Source organism: Coregonus clupeaformis, chromosome 3 (genome assembly GCF_020615455.1).
Source record: "Coregonus clupeaformis isolate EN_2021a chromosome 3, ASM2061545v1, whole genome shotgun sequence".
In the NCBI taxonomy this organism is placed as follows: Eukaryota; Metazoa; Chordata; class Actinopteri; order Salmoniformes; family Salmonidae; genus Coregonus; species Coregonus clupeaformis.
In genome coordinates this window covers 28,401,192-28,423,069 of record NC_059194.1, presented here as the reverse complement: position 1 = coordinate 28,423,069, position 21,878 = coordinate 28,401,192, and the positions used below count along the sequence as shown (strand labels likewise).

The following is a 21,878-nucleotide window of genomic DNA, read 5'->3' as shown; positions in this document are numbered from 1 at the left end:
CTTTTAACAAGGCACACCTGTTAATTGAAATGCATTCCAGGTGACTACCTCATTAAGCTGGTTGAGAGAATGCCAAGAGTGTGCAAAACTGTCATCAAGGCAAAGGGTGGCTACTTTGAAGAATATAAAATATAAAATATATTTTGATTTGTTTAACACTTTTGTGGTTGCTACATTATTCCATATGTGTTATTTCATAGTTTTGATGTCTTCACTATTATTCTATAATGTAGAAAACAGTCAAAAATCAAGCAAAACACTGGAATGAGTAGGTGTGTCCAAACTTTTGACTGGTACTGTACATACAAGGATGCAAATGTGTGGAACATTATTGCCTGCAAGATTTTTATCGAATTTAAGAATGAAGGGGAAAGGGGGATACCTAGTCAGTTGTACAACTGAAATGTGTCTTCCGCGTTTAACCCAACCGCTCTGAATCAGAGAGGTGCGGGGGGCTGCCTTAATCGAAATCCACGTCTTCGGCGCCCGGGGAACAGTGGGTTAACTGCCTTGCTCAGGGGCAGAACGACAGATTTTTACCTTGTCAGCTAGGGAATTCGATCCAGCAACCTTTCGGTTACTGGCCCAATGCTCCTACCCGCCAGGCTACCTGCCGCCCCAAGTTAGCCTATATGTGATTTATTTGGTTTTGCCATATATATTTATCTTTTAAAGGTTTTTGTAGACCTATGGTATAGAGATTGAGTATTATTTTATAAACCCTGAAGTATCTTCCGTTTAATAATCAAATAATGTATAGACATGTACACACAAGGTGAATGTGTAAAGAGTCATACACTGACAATAGACTACATAGAAACAACAATTTAAATATCTGAAATGAAGAGTTTAGTATTACCTGCAAAGTAGAAGCTGCTGAGTCGCTGGTCTCTGTCAATCCCGTGCTCCTTGGTATACTGGACACGATGTATCTGGACCCCGCCTTTGGCACAGGCTGTCTGACCACCAGCTTTCCTTTCCTAGTCTCCGCCAGAAACAGACTGTACCAGTAGGCATCGTTGGAGACCAGGGTGGAATCTGCGATGGTTGAGTTCCTCTCACTGATCACGCTGTTCCTACTTGGAGGAGCCGCTTTGCTGGGCATTGGTTTCTGACACTTCAGCACACAGGTGACCAATATGGTGATCAATAACAGAAAGGAAACCGAGCCCAGGCCGATCACCAAATACAAGTTTAAATCTGAAAATATGTCATATTCCAGAGGCACTTCAGTCATGTCAGAGTAGGCTTTAACGGCAGTCTCCACTGTTGAGAGCTTTATGGTAACTGTAGCAGAGAGAGCAGGGTCCCCATTGTCCTTAGCGATGACAACCAGCCGTTGATGACGCGGATCTCTGTAACTGAACATTCTCATAGTCCGGACCTCTCCGTTGTATTGGTCTAGACTGAATAAGGTGGCGTCAGTAACCTGTAGAAACTGGTATGTAATCCGAGAGTTCTGGACCGAGTCCGTGTCTATGGCTATCACCTTGGAGACCAGGGATCCTTTGTCGGTGGATCTGGGGATCTTCTCCTCCACCATGGAGCCGTGCGCGCGCCACGGAGAGACTATGACCGGGGTGTTGTCGTTCTGGTCCACAATAATGATGTGGACAGTCACGTTACTTTTGAGTGGAGGAACACCAGAGTCTCTGGCCTCAATATGGAACAGGAACTCCTTCTCTATCTCATAGTCAAAGGTCTTTAGTGCGTAAAGATTACCGTTCTCCGGATTGATGGAGAACAGCATGGACATGGAGGTGTTCACTATCTCCTTCTCTATGATGAAATAAACTAGATACTGGTTTTCATGGAGGTCTGGATCAAACGCAGTGAGGGAACTTAGCAAGGCCCCAGGTGCGTTATTCTCCATAACGGGTATAGTGTAGAAGGACTGGGGGAAAAGTGGCGCGTTGTCATTGACATCCAATAGATGTAAAGTTATCGTTTCATTATCAGACAAAGAGGGCGTTCCACCATCCGTCACAACGAGTGTGATGTCATATTCTGCGACTTGCTCACGGTCTAATGGCTTTGAGACTACAAGCTCATAGAGGACGTCAGATGACTTGTTCAAAACAAATGGCAGCTTTTGGTTTATAGATAGGCTCACTTTGCCATTGTCACCTGTGTCCCTGTCGCTTATACCTACGATAGCTATGACTGTCCCTACGGGAATGTTCTCATTAACTGTGCTCTTATAAGATTTAACGGTGATATCTGGATAGTTGTCGTTCATATCTGTAACGTGCACTATAACTTTACACTGCCCCAATAGGGGATGCTGTCCTTTGTCCTTAGCCTCAACATGCATCTCGTAAAATTTCATGTCTTCATAATCAATAGTGCCCTTCACTGTTATCTCTCCTGTGTTTGGATTTAGTGCAAAGACGTCTTGTGTTTTCTCTGATGTGTAAAGTGTGAATGAATACGTGATTTCTGCATTTGGGCCCTCATCTAAATCTGTGGCGTCAAGCTTCATTACTAGCGTTCCAATCGGGGAGTTCTCTGTCATATTAACGGAATAAACCGGGTGGTCGAATCGAGGGGCGTTGTCGTTTGTATCTAGCACCCTAACAATGATATTAGCTGTACCAGAGCGCGCGGGCACCCCGCCATCTACAGCGGTCAATATTAGATGATGAACCGCGTGCTCTTCTCGATCTAAAGCCTTTGTCAAAACCATGTCAACATATTTAGTACCATCACTCCCAGTCTGAATTTCTATGGTGAAATGTTCGCTTTCACTGAGTTTGTACATTTTTACAGTGTTTATACCACCATCTGGGTCCACGGCATTTGGTAAGGAGAATCTCTCACCCGGGGTAGCCGATTCTGAAACATCAAGCTCTACCCTGTCTCTACGAAAATGAGGGGCATTATCATTGATATCTTTGATTTCTAACTCGATATTGAAAATGCGCAAGGGACTTTCAATGATAACGTCTAGTTTAACAAAACATGTTGTTGCAGTTTTCGATGGGCAGAGATATTCTCTGTCCATCTTTTCAACAATGTAGAGCTCCCCTGTCTTCTTGTTGACATCCAGATATTTCTTGCTTTCTTGGAACATTTCAAGTTTTACCTCACGATGAGCCAGAACTCCAACCTCCAGACCCAAATCTGCGGCTAAATTGGCCACGACGGACCCCCTCTCCATCTCCTCGGGTATGGAGTACCGAGTCACGGACAAAGTGCTGCTCCATAAGGTACAAAAAACAAAGACAGCCGAGAAACGCCTTTTTTCCCGATGCATCCTGAACGTTGAATTCCAGCCAGAAATAGACTCCTTATACACTCGGATGCTAGTAATGCATGTACAAAATTCCTATGTAGTAGCCAGTTGTTCAGAGCATTATCGTTGTTATAAAATAAAGAGACATATTTGTATCAGCTGAAACAGGTCTGTCCTACAGCAGGGCTGGATGAGAATGTCATGGCTCCCTCTGAACAGTGCTGAGACGTTTACTGGTGAACAGCGACACCGTGTGGTTAACGCAGGAGTGGAGTCAGGCTGCGAGAGAGGCCACACTGGTTGCTGTGATTCTGCTAAATATTCTGATTACTAAGTATGCTGTTGATATTCATATTACTAAGTATGAAGGGCATGTACACAAATGGGCTAGCAGTGAATCAAATGTAGCGCCAAATCCATATATTCAAATTATCTGACCTCTACTCAATGATTATGACATCACCCGCGAAAAATATGAATAAAATTCAATTTTTGCTGTCTAGTATCCTAATGTGACACAACAATAGACCGTTGGCAGGGATTTCAGCACCTCGCCAGTGGACAGCGCCTGTATATCACTCTAACCAAGCGCCTTTATTCACTAAACGTTTAGAAGGCCAAATATAGCAGGCTTGAATGGTTGAAAAACACTCAAATTACTAGCAGTTTATTTGAACATACAATTAATGAATAGTCTTTACTGTAATGGTGTGTATGCCGCTGTCTCTTACATTCCTAACTGCCTCTCTATACTCTATGAAAGTCGCACCTATTTCCTGGTGTAAATCCCATACGGTTTTTGAATGGGCTTCAAGTTTATATCATACAATTCATGAAGACGTGATCATTTAAGATATATGTAAAATGATATTCGTATTCGTGGATTAATTAACTTCTACCTGATGCCTTTCATGAAGGTTTTCGCTTGCAAAACAATTTCGTAATCGAAAACCTTCATAAAAAGGCATTGGGTAAAGGTAAATTAATCCGCGAATAGGAATATAATTTGACATATATCTTAAATGACCGACTGGTATAACGCAGTTTCTCTGGACCCCGGCAAGGTCGGAGTTCGTTCCCCCCTAAAATAAAATAAAAATCGAATGTGTCAGCCAGACAGCCGCTCACAAAGTATCGACGAAACCGATCGCTGTCCATGGTGCTGAAAGGCTGCTGTATGTCTATGTGGCTGCGTGCCTATCGAATCGATGATAGGCTTTCTTTGGTGCCAGGGTATGTATAGCTTTGCTTTAGCTAATGGATAAATGTTTATTGGTAGGCCTATTTGGTCGTCATTTTCTCATGTTATGAAGCTCATTTCATGAAGCTATACACGGTGTTGCAATGCTGCCATTTAGACTGCTGGCTGGTGGCAATAATGTAATTACTTGTTCAGTAATTAAAGTTGGAAATTCAAACATTGCAGATTGTACACGCTCTCTCCCAGTTTGGATGCAAAGTTGTTGTGCGTAAAACCAGTCTATTAATGCCAAATAATACAGTCAGTCCACCCTCAAAACACTAGCTTAGTATGGATTTTTTAATTATGCAGTGTACTATTTATAGCTATATACCGTATTTAGTTGCTATTTAGCTGCTATTTATAAACTGTTACATATCAAATAGCCTAACAATGAGGAAAAAAGTAGTCGGCTTGAAAATAAATTCAAACTACTCAGAGGGTTGTGTCTGGCAAATAGCCTACACAAATGGGCTGCAATATTCAAGGGACATTTCATTAAATCCAATACAGAAATTATCCCGTGATGCAAAATGCATCATTTGGGGATGAATTCTGTATTTTGAAAGTGACATATCTTGAAAACCTTTGGGATTATGTCAACAATGGACTAATAAAACAAAAACCAAAGGATCGTTTTGAGGTAGAATGTTCCATCAAGGAGCATGAGAGGCCCAATTAAAGATGTTGCAGAACTGCTGGATTTGAAGCACCGCTCCCTTCTGCCCAGTTTCCCTGATGTTGTTATGGTATTCAAGCTGTTTTTAGCATCCCTGTAACTGTCGCTTCTGCGGAGAAATTGTTTTCTAAAACTAAATCTCATAAAGAACTACCGAAGAAGCATTAGGCTCTCGGTCAGATATGCACTTTTGAACACCTGAGTAAACTCCACTCATTGCACCGGCGCCGTCGTAGCCTTGACCACTGCGTATGTTCACCGATATCCGCTTATACTTATCAGTTTATTTTTTTATTTTTCAAGGCCTGGGGCACTTTTCCAGTCACATTCCTGAAGCCCAAGAAACAAACATGTAGTTTCCTAGTACATATCGAAATAAAACATGTTGCGGGGGCTGTGGAGGTGTCCGGTATGCCAGTGAAATGACCCCATTGTCATTAATTGTATGATATAAGCTTGACGCCCATTCAAAACAGTGCGGGACTTGCACCAGGAAGTAGGCGGGACTTTGGGGTATTCTGTGTTCTTTTTTCATTACAGGTCACTTACTGATGAACCAGAGCCAACGTATGACCTCTACAGATGACCAGGAAGCCACTTAATCCCCAAACTGATATCAATCTCTCAAACCAATACCAACACATGTGTGCCAATATCAACTAAACTAGCTGTAATTTCTAAAACACAACTAAGTCTTATGTGCTTTCTTGTCTGCGTCTTTGTTTTTGTTTTTACAGACGCTCTTACCCAGAGCGACTTACAGTTAGTGAGTGCATACATTTTCATACTGGCTCCCCGTGAGAAACGAACCCACAATCCTGGCGTTGCAAGCGCCATGCTGTACCAACTGAGCTACAGGGGGACCCATGCATGCGTTCTGAGTGTTAGTACCCTTTTTTATGTGCTCTATTCGATTATGTTGAAAGTGTAGCACAGTGAAATATTTTTGTTAAGTGAGTACTTTACTTGATTAAATCTTTATTTTGAAATGCGAAGAAGCTTCTCTCGTCTGTCTGCTCCTTTTCCATCTCTCTCCCCCTGTTTGTGACTTAATGGTGCCCCCTGGTGGAGATCCAGCATGCAGACTTCATGTACCATATACAGATCTAGTCTTTACAGATAGTAACCTTAGTAAGTAGATCTATATTAGGCCATGCCTGATCACATCGGTCATGCGCTGTGGTAATGAAGTAGGCTATGTGATAGAGCTGGTGTTTCATTCAGTTCTCTAAGAGTGTTCATTATCCCTGTATTATCTCATAATAAGACATATCTAGGCCATGGCGTTCCGAACATGCTTGTAAGAGCGTTTATTCATTCACATTGACTTTATATACGTGTTTTTCTTACCTATCTAATGTGTCCCTCTCTGTGTATTTCATTGACGTTCATTGATCTAGTGAAAGGGAGAAGCCGACTTGGAGGAGAATATATGGGATTAGAGAGGGAGGGAAGAAAGGGTGGGGTAGAGGTGAGTATGGGGATACACCTGCAGAATAAGCCCCATGGGTCACAGAGCTGCATGGGGTACAGACATGGTCATCCTGTTCTCTAGTGATGAGACATGGAGCTTCCCTCTGAGGTTTGGATATAGAGCCTTTACTAGGCCTCAATAAGGTCAGAGGCAGTGGGAGAGGGCTTATAAGGGAGCAAATACACTGGCGTCTACACTGGATACTGATGGGAAAAGGCATAACAGCCTCTATAGCAGGGATCATCAACTAGATTCAGCCGCAGGCCGAACATAATAACAAATAATTTGACTGCAAATTCACCGCAAGAATCCCAAACAGATCCCGAGTGGCGCAGTGGTCTAAGGCACTGCATCGCAGTGCTAGCTGTGCCACTAGAGATCCTGGTTCAAGTCCAGGCTCTGCCGCGACCGGGAGACCCATGGGCGGCGCACAATTGGTCCAGCGATCGGGTTCAAGTCCGGGCTCTGGCTGGGCCACTCAAGGACATTCAGACACTTGTCCCGAAGCCACTCCTGCGTTGTCTTGGCTGTGTGCTTAGGGTCGTTGTCCTGTTGGAAGGTGAACCTTCACCCCAGTCTAAGGTCCTGAGTGCTCTGGAGCAGGTTTTCATCAAGGATCTCTCTGTACTTTGCTCTGTTAATCTTTCCCTCAATCCTGACTGGTCTCCCAGTCCCTGCCGCTGAAAAACATCCCCACAGCATGATGCTGTCACCACCATGCTTCACCGTAGGGATGGTGCCAGGTTTCCTCTAGATGTGATGCTTGGCATTCAGGCCAAAGAGTTCAATCTTGGTTTCACCAGACCAGAGAATCTTGTTTCTCATGGTCAGAGAGTCCTTAAGGAGCCTTTTGGCAAACTCCAAGCGGGCTGCCAAGTGCCTTTTGCTGAGGAGCGGCTTCCGTCTGGCCACTCTACCATAATGGCCTGATTGGTGGAGTGCTGCAAAGATGGTAGCCCTTCTGGAAGGTTCTCCCATCTCCACAGAGGAACTCTGGAGCTCTGTCAGAGTGACTATCGGGTTCTTGGTCACCTCCCTGACCAAGGCCCTTTTCCCCCGATTGCTCAGTTTGGCCGGGGCGGCCAGCTCTAGGAAGAGGCTTCTTCCATTTAAGAATGATGGAGGCCACTGTGTTCTTGGGGACTTTCAATGCTGCAGACATTTTTTGGTACCCTTCCCCAGCCTCGACACAATCCTGTCACGAAGCTCTATGGACATTTCCTTTGACCTCATGGCTTGGTTTTTGCTCTGACATCCACTGTCAACTGTGGGACCTTATATGGACAGGTGTGTGCCTTTCCAAATCATGTCCAATCAATTGAATTTACCACAGGTGGACTCCAGTCAAGTTGTAGAAACATCTCAAGAATTATCAATGGAAACAGGATGCACCTGAGCAGAATTTTGAGTCTCATAGCGAAGGGTCTGAATACTTATGTAAATAAGGTATTTCTGTCTTTCATTTGTAATACATGTGCAAACATTTCTAAAAACCTGTTTTCGCTTTGTCATTATGGAGTATTGTGTGTAGATTGATGAGGGAAAAAATGTATTTAGTCCATCTTAGAATAAGGCTGTAAAGTAACAAAATGTGGAAAAGGGGAAGGGGTCTGAATACTTTCCGAATGCACTGTACAGTGGCTCCACGTACTATATCACCTTCATTTAAGTGATGTTTAGCTTAACTAAATAACTCCAGCCCTGCTATACCGTCCCTATGGCTCTCCTCCTCCTCCCCAGCCAGAGAGAAGGTTACACTCCAGTTCGAGAAGCGTCTTGTCTCCATGGAGACCGTTTCCTTATTAACAGAATTATTTTCAATCTGAGGCACGCGCCGACCTAATTACCCCCATGAATCCGGCCGATAGACTACTCATCTGTTGACATTCGGAACTCATTCCCCCGGACATTAAAAAGAAAAGGGCATGGAGAGAGTGGGCAGAAGGTTCAATATATCGCGTCCAGGTGTGGCATTTGGAACGGAAGCTCCCAGCCCGCCGCTTGTGTCCCAGTGCCACCGTCTTTAATTAAAATGATATTTCGAGGGGAGATTCTGTTTGTTCAGTTAATGAACCTCGACTATTCTCTGCGGGCGAATGTAAATGCGAGCACCCCAATTAGCATATGTTAGCATTTTACTATGTTTATTCCTTGCCACGGAAAACAGCTTACCGTGGCAGAAAGCTTGCCCCGGAGTTAGTGTGCCGTGGAACTTTTTCACCCTAAAACAATTTCCCAACTTTAAAGTGGATGTGTGACTCAAGCTGACTAAACATTGAATACGTGTCTCACTCAATTTAATCCATCCTCAGAATTAAAACCTTTACTGCCTCTAGGCCTGTTTGGGGAAAGCTGGTAATGACAAGAGAATGCGTAATAGGCTCCATAATATAAGAAAGAAAAGTATATATGAGAAAAAATACTTTATTCTCAGAAATGTATATACAGTATATGTGTTGGGTAGTTGACTGTTTAAGTCTTCGTGGATCACCTGCATCACAAATGCAGTTTGCATCTAAAATGTTTAAGTCTTTGTGGATCACCTGCATCACAAATGCAGTTTTCATCTAAAAGTAGGCTATGTTCATATATATTCACACAAGTTCTGCTTGACAGAGCCATACATTTTTTACCATTTCAGATGAATGAATGCAACTTGGTTATTTGTATTAATTTTCATTTTCGTAAACATTCAAAAATATAATTCATATTTATAACAATGTGCAAAGCGCTGTCCAATCTTAGGCTATTTGGATGTTTCTCATCAAACTGTTGCTCCATGCTGATTGTCAAAATAATAATAATAATAATAATAATAATAATAATAATAATAATAATAATATAATAATAATAATAATAATGTATCATACTTGGCGGCAGGTAGCCTAGCAGTTAAGAGCGTTGGGCCAGTAACCGAAAGGTCGCTGGTTCAAATCCCGAGCCGACTAGGTGAAAAATCTGTCGATGTGCCCTTGAGCAAGGCACTGAACCCTAATTGCTCCTGTAAATCGCTTTGGATAAGAGCGTCTGCTAAATGACTCAAATCCACTAAAAACCAGACTGTGAAAAACATGTGGCAGTAATGTGTCAAAAATAGCAATGGCCAACAGTGGCAGATATAAAAACGGTTTGAAGATCACTCTTCTTAGATTCATCCATTCATCTTCTCAATATTAGTCCATATCCCTCTTTCCTTTATTATAGAGGTCGAAAGTTCATTAATTCATTCTGGCATTTGTACAATTATTGAATTCATTCAGACATGAATTTATTCATTTTCATTCAACCCTTAGTCTGTTTACTATGTTAGCAGACATAGGGCTCATACATTCATTCATTCATACCACAGAGACTACTCACTCACTCACTCATTCCCTCTCAGGATCCCATTATTAATCGTTATACAGGTCGTTGTTGATGACAGCTGCTGCTTGCTCTGTCTGGGGCTCGTAGTTGTGGATGAAGCGTCTCTTCTTGCCAAAGGTAGAGAAGGAGTTGTGGACGTCCAGCTCGCTGCGGTGGTGGGTGGCTGCTGGCCTCAGGGTGCACAGGGCCGACGGTGTGCCCGGGATGTACACATTATGCTGGTAGTCTGGAGGTGGGTGGGGGTGAGGGTGAGGATGGGGGTGTGGGTGTGGGGGGAGTGGAGGCTGCTGGGGTTGGGGCTGTTGCTGGGGTGGTGGAGGGGTGCACCGGGGGGTCCAGGAGCGAGGAGGAGGCCCAGTGGCAGGAGGAGACATCTTGTAGTCTGTGAAAGTAGAGAGATAATATCAATTAACATACTGCATGACTGAAATCAAGGTGAGACGGCTATTACAAACACACACAAACACACAAACACACACACAGGGAGAGGCATTGTGTGTGTGGTGTGTGTGTGTGTGTATCTGTGTCTGCGTCTGTGTGTCTGTGTGTGCGTGCCTGCGTGTGTCTGTGTGTTTCAGGCCCAGGCCTTCACGTACCCCTCATATGGGTGCCCCAGGTCCAGTACTGGCCAGCCATGGGTGTCATGTAGTTCTCTGGGTCTGCATGCATGGCCTTCCTCATCAGAGTGCCGTCCATGTTGATAGAGTTACAGCTACAGAGGATAAAGATTCAGCCATAAATAATCACACAATGCTTTATGGCATGAACACATACCGGCCATACATTAATAAGGTTATATGTAAAATACCGGTATGCTGAGGTAGTTGTAAGTGTAGTGTCAAAAGTAATGGTTACCTTTTCAGAGTGGAGTTCTGGTTCTTTGTGAGGGTCCAGTCTGTGTTTGGTTGCTTGAGCTATAGATAAAGAGAGAAAATACGATCTTAAAACATGTCCTGTCTTACAAACCACCAAACAACCGGTCTGAAATCACCCAACAGTAATATAGCCTTGTGGTTCAATGTCTTCGTTGAAGAGATGGTTAAACATGTAAGAATAGTGATAAATATCCAATAGTAGACTTCTTTTCATTTCCATATTCTAGGCTTCATTATATCCGGATATCTCATTGAATTGGACGAGTGATAGTTTTTCCATGGAGCTTGACTGCCCCCCTGTGGCCTTATTTCAGAACGCAGTGAGGAAGTGCGCCGTGCCATGAGCAATGACTTGCCTGTCAATTATTTCGCTTTCATCCACCGCAGCACAGCACAGCAGGGGAGTGGGACCGGCACTGCGGAGTGATATTTATTCTGGGAATAAGTCTCATAGTAGCCTATGGATTCCACGCTCTATTAATTCACTTAGAGCTGTTAACAAGAAGATTGCCACGTAAGCGTATAGAACCGATATTCAAAATACATTCTTAATTAGTAGCAGACACAGAGCGATACAGGAGAATTGGTTGTCCACAGGAGCTGTGCACAAAAAAACAATTAGAACCCCACCGGGATTAAACGAAAACACGATTTTCATCTTCAAAGAAAACCGTGGCACTCAGGAAATTAAGAAAATTATACAAGTAATTGTTTTGTGGTTTTTATGCATCATTTTTACCTTCATAATGCTCTGATGCTCCGAGAACATGCTTTTAATTACTGTCTTGTTGAGAAGCGGGAAAAGTTGTGCAGTCCTTGCAGCTATAGGTCATCTCAGCTGATCACTCTGTTTCACAGACCATACCATTTTTTCACCTTCAATGTATGTTTTACTGTTTTTTTATCACCCTGCTGAAATGACACTACATGTAGGCCTACATACAACATTGTTATGGTTGACAACTAGGCTATATAACCATCCCACTGTTTAATTGGTAAGTCTTTGAGGTTTTATGGTGTCATCCGCGACATGACTCTCGGGGAACACAAGGGTGATTTAAGGGAACCAATTAACGTCATCAAGGACACCAAGCCTCTGGAGGGACATAGCTACGAGCAGAACAATCATCATGACCTAGAATCAAGCTCTTTATATGGCCAGAGGTGTTCTTGCTATGAATGGGACTGACATTTTTAGTCTTCAGTCTACACGGAGATGGCGATATTCTAGGAAAAAAAGTGTGTCCCTTTATCCGTCACACTGTCTGCCTACATTGTACCAGATTACATCTAGTGACTCCGACAACAGCGGTGTCGATATCGCCTCCCCCTCCCCCATCCTTCCTAGTTGCTCGGAACTCAGACAAAAAATGGATCCACCAGCCTGGACTCATAGACTAGACGTAACATAGTAAACGTAAATCTGGGACACTCAAATTAGTATGATATGTTACGTTTGGTATGGTTACATGCTAGCAAATTCCCATAGACTTCCAGTCATTGTGCTAGCGCTAGTTAGCATTGGCTCGCAAAACTACCTCTAACTTCCTTCATACTGGACACAGAGATATAAAAATAGTATCCACGAGTTCATCTGACTCTGGGGAAGTATATAAAGGGCCTCAATGCCAAAATAACAAAGTATTGCTTTAAGGTAAAAATTACAAAGTCAGGGTGGATGGGTGGGTGTATAACGCAAACGTCTAGCAACCCTAAGGTTGCGTGTTTTAATCTTATCACGGACAACATTAGCTAATTAGCAACTTTGCAACTACTTAGCATAACACTTCCCCTAACCTTAACCCTTTAACCTAATTACTCATCTTAACCCTAACCTTAACCCTAACCTTAACCCTAAACCCTAGCCTAGCTAATGTTAGCTACCTAGCTAACGTTAGCCACCTAGCTAACGTTAGCGTTAGCCACCTAGCCACCGAGCTAACAATTCCCACAACAAATTGGAATTTGTAACATATCATACGTTTCCAAATTCATAATATTTTGAACAAATGGAAATTTGTAACATATTGTACGAATTGTAATTCGTAACATATCATACAAAATGGATGGTGGACATCCACAAATTAATACAAACTATACAAAAGGTAACATATTATACTAATTGGAGTGTCCCTGATTTACATTTACTATGTTATGTCTAGCCCTGAGGCCGGATTTACGTTCACTATGTTATGTCTACCCCTGAGTCCAGGTTGCAGGATCCACATCTCTCTACTCTCTCATACCGCGAGGACAACGCCAGGGCAATCTACAGGCGCGCCACGTCCCAGCCAGGTCCTTGGACCCCTTAACTCGTCCCCCAAAACCATCTCTTTGCATTTTTCATCAATAATGGACGCGACCCCCTTTCGTATGCACGGCATTGTGTGTCGTATAATGGCTCCGCCGTGACTGTGCCCTTGAGGCATAGTTAGTGGGGTTATTGGTCCAAAAAAACGTTAGTATGAAAATAAGTAGACGTGCAGAATTCTCCAGAACGGTCGTTGATAGAATACTATAGCCCAGACAAGCGGTGTTGTATTTCAAACTCGCTTCCGTCATTAGCTGTCTGTCAGCGGTTCACCTTGTAAAAACTCTATTCGCAGATGCTACTAGAAATCAATTCAAACTGGTGGTTTTTGATAGGAAAGTATAGACTGAATGTCTGTATATCTTTCGTATCACAACGCAGCAGACAGAACAGACAATGACATTGTACCCACAAAACTCAATCATACAAACGTTATGGGATTTCTCAAATCACCCTATTACTCCGAACATGTTTACAAATAAACAAGCAATGGACACACGAGGATTATAGACAGTGCAAATAGATTAGAAACAACACATAGATTAGGGATCGAAATACAAGCATCGAAGAAAACATGACTGAGGTTTATACCTCTCCGTTGCTCTGTGAAACGGATATCTCTGGCAGACTGTTCAGTTCTGTGTGCAAGAGGAGAGAAATACGCTCCACAACACATGCTCAGTGTAAAATATACTGTGGTGTGTTCAGCTTTCTCTCATAGCCTTTGTGAATAGAATATCCACTCTCTAATTATTTAACTTCCTTTTCATTTACTCACATGCCATTACTGTATAATCAAGGTTATGGTTTGTCACATATACACACCAACAGAAATGTAAACTAAATACGTGTTGGTTGCATTAGGAGAGAGTTTCCAAGTCTGATATATACGTTGATATGAATATCGTTCAAGCTCAGTCAAACATATCACACTTTTGCATGTATGATCTGACCTTCATTAGGTGGAATGTCATGTACTTGATGATTATCAAAACAAAACTGAGAATAAACACAAAATCAATTATATGAACGCCAACACATTTACTCTCACGTTACCTCATTCGGAGTGGTGGCTCCGGAGTTGTTATTCACCGATGCGCTCCGGTTGTGCGCGCTCCAAGCCAAGTTTTCAGCCCCCTTTGCCTCGTTGTTCCTCGGGGTGCTAATGGGGCTGCACGGCTTCAGGAACATAAAGTCACTCTTAGCTGACTCGGGGGTCAGACACACTTTATAACAGTACGCCTGGGACAGAGTACCGTTGCCATTGACCTCCATGCAGTTGGTGGGCACCTTAGTCCCGGTGGAGATCTGCAGGTTTAGGTTAGATTTCTTGAACACCTCCGGGGGCGGCTCTGGCTGGAAGCCCCCGCAGCAGCAGCAGGCGAAGGGGGGGAGGTTATACCCACTGAGGGTCTCTCTGTCCTTGTAACACTTGACCGCAGCCAGGACGATAATAGCCACCAGGAAGATTAGCGAGATGGTGCTCAGTGACACGATCAAGTAGAGGGCGAGGTTGGAGGGGGGCTGCGGGCTCAGAGTGAGGTCGCCGAAATCAGACAGTGACTCGGGCACATTGTCAACCACGGAGAGGAGGATAGAGACGGTGGCGGAGAGAGGCGGCTGCCCGTTGTCCTTGACCAGGATGACGACTCTCTGCCTCGTAGAGTCCTTATCCACGAACCGGCGAATCGTCCTGATTTCTCCCGTGTAGAGGGCGACACTGAACAGCCCCGGGTCCGTAGCCTGGAGCACCTGGTAGGAGAGGCGCGAGTTCTGTCCTGCGTCCGCATCTAGCGCAGTGATCTTGGCGACTAGGTACCCCGCATCCACTGACCTCGGGACCACCTCTGTCGCCACGGTTCCGTTCTTGGGCAAGGGGGACACGATGACCGGCGCGTTATCATTCTGGTCCAAAACAAACACATTTACCGTGACATTGCTGCTGAGCGGGGGGAAACCGGCGTCCTGCGCCTGCACCCGTATCTGAAAGTTCCTTAGCTGCTCGTAGTCAAAGGAGCGCAGCGCGTAAATGTTTCCGTTGTCCGAGTTGATGGAGACGTAAGTGGACACGGGCATTCCCTGGATCTGACCCTCCAGAATCGAGTAGGACAGATAGGCGTTCTGATTAGAATCGGGGTCGAAAGCAGTGACTGAGCAAATGAATGCGCCCGGGGCATTATTCTCGGTCACATAAACTGTGTATGATGGCTGGGCGAAGCGCGGGGGGTTATCGTTAATATCAGACACTTGGACAAGAATGGTTTTCCTAGTGGAGAGCGACGGGGAGCCCAGGTCCCGGGCCGTGAGTGTGATGTTGTACTCGGAGACGGCTTCTCTATCGAGAAACTCGCTAGTCACCAGAGTGTAGTAGTTCTTAAAAGATGAGTGGAGCTGGAAGGGGACGTTGCTGGGGATCTGGCAGTCCACATTCCCGTTCTCTCCCGAATCCCGGTCCATGACGCTTATAACGGCTATCACCGTGCCCGGTGGCGCATCTTCCTGGACAGGTGTGGACACGGAGGTGAGGATGACTTCCGGCGCATTGTCATTCACATCTAAGACATCCACCAGTACCTTACTGTGCACGGCCACTGCTGAGGGACCCCTGTCTTTAGCCTGCACATACAGCTCATAAACACTCGCTTTCTCATAGTCCACAATCCCTTTCACTCTGATCTCACCCGTGTACTGGTCCACGCTGAACAGCTCGCGCACTTTGAGCGGTGCGTGCCCACTGAACGCGTATGAGACCTCCCCGTTCGCACCCTCGTCCAAATCGGTGGCATTTAGCTTTAGCACTAAAGTCCCTCTCGGTGCGTTTTCTACCAGGCTCGCCCGGTAAACAGACCGGTCGAAAACGGGTACGTTGTCGTTGGCATCCAGCACCGTGATGGTGATGAGAGCCGTGCCGGAGCGCTCCGGCGACCCCCCGTCCACGGCTGTGAGCACCATCTCGTGCGTCTTCTGCTGCTCCCTGTCCAGCGGGGTCTCCAGCACAAGCTCTGCAAACTTGCTCCCGTCATTACGTGTCTGGATGTTTAGAACAAAGTGCTCATTGGAGCTCAGCTGGTAGGATCTGAGCGAGTTGGTGCCCACGTCCTGGTCCTGCGCGCTCTCCAACGGGAACCGGGACCCGGGCGCCGCTGACTCTGTAATCTCCAGATTAAACTCGCTCCACGGGAAAATGGGAGAGTTGTCGTTCACATCCAAAATCTCCACCTCCACTCGGTACAGTTCTAACGGATTCTCGATCACCACTTGCAAGTGTAAGAAGCAGGTCGGGCTCCGTTCACACAGCTCCTCACGGTCGATCTTCTCGTTAACAAATAAAATACCGTTTTCCAGATTCACCTCTAAGTACTGTTTCTTGGCACCGGAGACTATCCGGAAGCGACGGGCGGACAGTTTGGCCACATCCAAACCGAGGTCCTCAGCGATGTTACCGACAAAAGCCCCGTGCTCCAACTCCTCGGGGATGGAGTACCGAATCTGTGCCAGAACCAGGTCCACCACACACGCACACACCAGCAGGCACACCACCAGCCCAGTTAACGGTGTCCACCGCGTGCTCGCGAGCCTGTGCTCCATCTCAATGCCTCCCAAGAAAATCATCAACCGTGAAAACAGCACAGGATGAGTTTACCCGTAACTGACATTATGCGCTTAATAAAATGATTTGTGGATTTGTTTCCAGTTGTTGTAGAAAACAAACAAGCAAACACTTCAGCGCATGTTGCTCCTTTACGCACTTACAATGTAGTCTACTTTCATCAAAGTATTGCTCTTTAGAATAATAAATACAAGAATGTAAACTTGGAGGAGAGGAGAGGAGTTAAGCGTCTCTATGTGTTGTGCTCCCCGCGCGCAATACCAGCAGTGTGTGAGCAGGGGAGGCTCGCGCTCAGAATTTCCAGTTTATTAGACATTTGGAAGAGCTGGTGGGGAGGGGTGTGTGTGTGTGTTAGGAGAGGGAGGGGTTCCGTAGCTGCGAGCAGCATCGTATTGGAGAACGACGACATGAGAGCAGCGACTCTAATTACAGTAGCAACGTTAACCCTTTCTCTGGTGCGGCTCCTCCGAGCGATTAGAGACGCGAAAGCAGAGTAGCTTTCAGTCGAGACATCAGGGTCAGATTTGGATTAACGGCTAATTGCTTTTCATCGAGGGTGTCGTTTTCCAGTTATTACGCTGCGCAGCTGACGCAGGTTTCAGAGGTTTCGTCCTCCACAGCGTCCTTCAGGCCTTTCAATAATACACTTTATAAAGACACAGAGTTGGAAATAAAATCCACTAAAAAGACTCTTCTTATTTCATATAGCTACTGGCCACTATATGAAACAGTGCCTCCAATAGCTTCCTAGAAAATTAATACCCAAAGGACCCCATTGATGATTAATCATAATAGAGAATTTGGGGTTTATAAAAATAATTCTTAATGGGTTATTCAATTTTAATGGTTGTTTGTGAGCATCTATTTTCCAGCTAAAAAGAATGACAATCATTAAAAGAGGAACTGATATTCTGGTACAAACACGCATTACAACTACTTTATCTGTATAAGCAGACCTGAACTCGTATCAACACAATCATCATGAAAGCAACTTCATAAAACCATAATCGCGCTGTTTAATCACAGAAAGGCATTACTCTTCAGATTATATAAAACTCACATTTTACATTATAATTTGCAGGGATAATTGCGGTCATTTTACGGAGATAACATAAAAACATGGCAAAAGACAGAGGTTGTTTGTACAGACAAGGCAAAATGTTAGGCCACCTAATTTGAATAGATGTCAATAAGATGGAATAACTTGACTAGATTATGGAGCTGGCAGGTCGGGCTCTGATAAAACAAAGAGGACGGCCGGGATCTCTTAAGAGTGCGGCACATGTTTGCGCACATCTAATCTTTTCCCCTTTAATCCGGGCCAGTCAGTCAGATATTAACCACGCGCGCGCACGCGCACACACACTAGGCCTACATAATCCCTCCGCGCGCTAGGCCTCGTCTCTCGACCGACTCGAGTCGCACTCTAATTAAACGCCGTGGCTCGAGCTCAGATTTCTCAACATGAGCTGACAACACAGCCACAGAACAAAGAAAGATCTTCCCGACACCAAAGGCAGGTCACCCGTGATACAAGTCTGTCTTCGACGTCCAAATTCGGAGTTAATGCCTAAACTTAAACTTGGAAAGATACGGAGAAGTAACCAAACACTTCGACATTTTACATTTGGAACATCTTGGAAATGTGATGTTTGAGAAACATTGATGAACGTCTAATTCTGACATGAGACTGTGAGAGCTTGTTGGACACCCTTCCTTAGCGACAACCCCCTTCCTCCCTCCTCCTTCCCCCATCACCCACAGAAACCCTCCACCCGCCCTTCTTGAAAAAATAGTAAAATCCGCAGGTTTAAATAACCAGAAAACACAATCTGCTCACAGACTTAACCTCAAGCAGATGGTTAAGCTTCTCCAGAAATGATTACATTTCTGAAAAAACACAATTTCCATTGGTTTCATCGTCTTTTTAATTAACAGAGTGGAGGATTAGTGTGTAGCTATCCGGGATCAACCGTTCCCCAACATAATAATACAAATGTTTTGTGATAAATAATCCCTAAGCACTCAGTTGGATGTACCGAAAGTCCCTCGGTGCCTGTTACATTAACATGCATTACACGGAGCATTAAGATCGTTTCATCCGCCCCTCGCATCTCCTTGCACCCCCATTGCATTGTACGACAGCGAAAGCACCTTGCTCACACTCACCAACAATCACCTGACTGGCCCGGAAGAGCACACACAGAGGTCATTTCTCTCTCTCTCTTGCTTGCTCGCTCGCACGCACACACACACACGGAGAGAGAGAGGGGGGGGGGGAGAAAGAGGAGAGCTAGAGACAGGATGGGGGGGGGGGTACTTTCTAGGCCACATAACCTGTCTTGTTACACACCATCATTGACTGCCATTCTTACTTTTGTCATGTTCATACCTACCTTCTTTCTTAAAAATTTTCAACGATTTACTCTTTTTTTGTTTTGTTTAAAGTATACATACACAAGGGTAGTCCGGCGTTCAAAGGTTTATGATGGGCTAACTCAACTGAGAGTTCTATAGGCTAACCGGCTGAATGGCGGAGCTGTTCTTCAGCACAACAGAGTTCGTTATTTTCTATGTGGACATAGAGGCAGAGAGTGGGCCTAGTGTTCAATTAATAACATTCTATGAGAGCAACTATACTTTTTTTTAACATTACATGAAGCTGAAGAAAATTTATTTACGTTTTCTATAACAACAAAACATTTTGTAATTGTCATAACCTGTTCTTCCAAATGAATAGGTATATTTTATTAACCCCACAAAAATATGATCATCTTAAACTGTGGTTCGTATACATTCACTTCCTAAATCCTGAATTGTATTGAAATGGACTTGACCTTAAGCCGTGTGGGAAGTTTGGGATGCCAGTTTATTATCTGTGTGCCTATTGAAAATCCTTATTTTATTCGTGATCCTAGAGCGCCATCTACTGTATAAATTTGGGTGGAGAAATGTCAGGGCAGATAGGACTGAAATACTGTAGCCTACAAACATAATCTTTGTTTTCTTTACATTGCAACAGTTCAATATTAAACTATATACTCAAACCAAAGCCTACATTTACATTTTTGAAATGTTAAGGCAAAGGCTACCTGTAGCCTAAATGGTAGCCTATAAACTGGTTTTACAAACTACTTTAATTTAGCACACAATTATACCCATTCATTGAAGTTATACAGTGGGGGAAAAAAGTATTTAGTCAGCCACCAATTGTGCAAGTTCTCCCACTTAAAAAGATGAGAGAGGCCTGTAATTTTCATCATAGGTACACGTCAACTATGACAGACAAATTGAGGAAAAAAAATCCAGAAAATCACATTGTAGGATTTTTAATGAATTTATTTGCAAATTATGGTGGAAAATAAGTATTTGGTCACCTACAAACAAGCAAGATTTCTGGCTCTCACAGACCTGTAACTTCTTCTTTAAGAGGCTCCTCTGTTCTCCACTCGTTACCTGTATTAATGGCACCTGTTTGAACTTGTTATCAGTATAAAATACACCTGTCCACAACCTCAAACAGTCACACTCCAAACTCCACTATGGCCAAGACCAAAGAGCTGTCAAAGGACACCAGAAACAAAATTGTAGACCTGCACCAGGCTGGGAAGACTGAATCTGCAATAGGTAAGCAGCTTGGTTTGAAGAAATCAACTGTGGGAGCAATTATTAGGAAATGGAAGACATACAAGACCACTGATAATCTCCCTCGATCTGGGGCTCCACGCAAGATCTCACCCCGTGGGGTCAAAATGATCACAAGAACGGTGAGCAGAAATCCCAGAACCACACGGGGGGACCTAGTGAATGACCTGCAGAGAGCTGGGACCAAAGTAACAAAGCCTACAGCCATCAGTAACACACTACGCCGCCAGGGACTCAAATCCTGCAGTGCCAGACGTGTCCCCCTGCTTAAGCCAGTACATGTCCAGGCCCGTCTGAAGTTTGCTAGAGTGCATTTGGATGATCCAGAAGAGGATTGGGAGAATGTCAAATGGTCAGATGAAATCAAAATGGAACTTTTTGGTAAAAACTCAACTCGTCGTGTTTGGAGGACAAAGAATGCTGAGTTGCATCCAAAGAACACCATACCTACTGTGAAGCATGGGGGTGGAAACATCAAGCTTTGGGGCTGTTTTTCTGCAAAGGGACCAGGTCGACTGATCTGTGTAAAGGAAAGAATGAATGGGGCCATGTATCGTGAGATTTTGAGTGAAAACCTCCTTCCATCAGCAAGGGCATCGAAGATTCGAGTTGCGCAGTGGTCTAAGGCACTGCATCGCAGTGCTAGCTGTGCCACGAGAGATCCTGGTTCGAATCCAGGCTCTGTCGTAGCCGGCCACGACCGGGAGACCCATTGGGCGGCGCACAATTGGCCCAGCGTCGTCCAGGGTAGGGGAGGGAATGGCCGGCAGGGATGTTGAGCATGGTGTTTGCAACGCCAGGGTTGTGGGTTCGATTCCCACGGGGGGCCAGTATGAAAGAAAAAATATATATATATATAAATAATGTAAGTCGCTCTGGATAAGAGCGTCTGCTAAATGACTAAGATGAAACGTGGCTGGGTCTATCAGCATGACAATGATCCCAAACACACCGCCCGGGCAACGAAGGAGTGGCTTCGTAAGAAGCATTTCAAGGTCCTGGAGTGGCCTAGCCAGTCTCCAGATCTCAACCCCATAGAAAATCTTTGGAGGGAGTTGAAAGTCTGTGTTGCCCAGCGACAGCCCCAAAACATCACTGCTCTAGAGGAGATCTGCATGGAGGAATGGGCCAAAATACCAGCAACAGTGTGTGAAGACTTACAGAAAATGTTTGACCTGTGTCATTACCAACAAAGGATATATAACAAAGTATTGAGAAACTTTTGTTATTGACCAAATACTTATTTTCCACCATAATTTGCAAATAAATTCATTAAAAATCCTACAATGTGATTTTCTGGATTTTTCTTTCTCATTTTGTTTGTCATAGTTGACGTGTACCTACGATGAAAATTACAGGCCTCTCTCATCTTTTTAAGTGGGAGAACTTGCACAATTGGTGGCTGACTAAATACTTTTTTCCCCCACTGTAAATGTAGGCTAC

The 21,878-nt window shown here is 44.4% G+C and overlaps 2 protein-coding genes across 3 annotated transcripts in view; both read right to left on the bottom strand.

Annotated features, from left to right (window-relative positions):
* Positions 1–4,061, bottom strand: part of LOC121543644 (protocadherin alpha-C2) — a 37,565-nt gene extending 33,504 nt beyond the window's left edge. For both annotated transcript variants that reach the window (XM_041853783.2, XM_041853714.2), the window contains exon 1: positions 860–4,061. In XM_041853783.2, the coding sequence (XP_041709717.1) occupies positions 860–3,256 (2,397 nt within the window). In that variant the 5' untranslated portion in view covers positions 3,257–4,061. The remainder of the gene's footprint in view (positions 1–859) is intronic.
* Positions 4,062–9,599: 5,538 nt separating this feature from the next.
* Positions 9,600–17,075, bottom strand: LOC121543636 (protocadherin beta-16-like). The gene is made up of 4 exons (XM_045207970.1): positions 14,237–17,075; positions 10,850–10,908; positions 10,591–10,706; positions 9,600–10,376 (listed from the first exon to the last, which is right to left on the bottom strand). Exons 1-4 carry the CDS (start codon positions 16,790–16,792, stop codon positions 10,021–10,023), a joined length of 3,087 nt encoding a protein of 1,028 aa, XP_045063905.1. The 5' UTR covers positions 16,793–17,075; the 3' UTR covers positions 9,600–10,020.
* Positions 17,076–21,878: the final 4,803 nt, after the last annotated feature.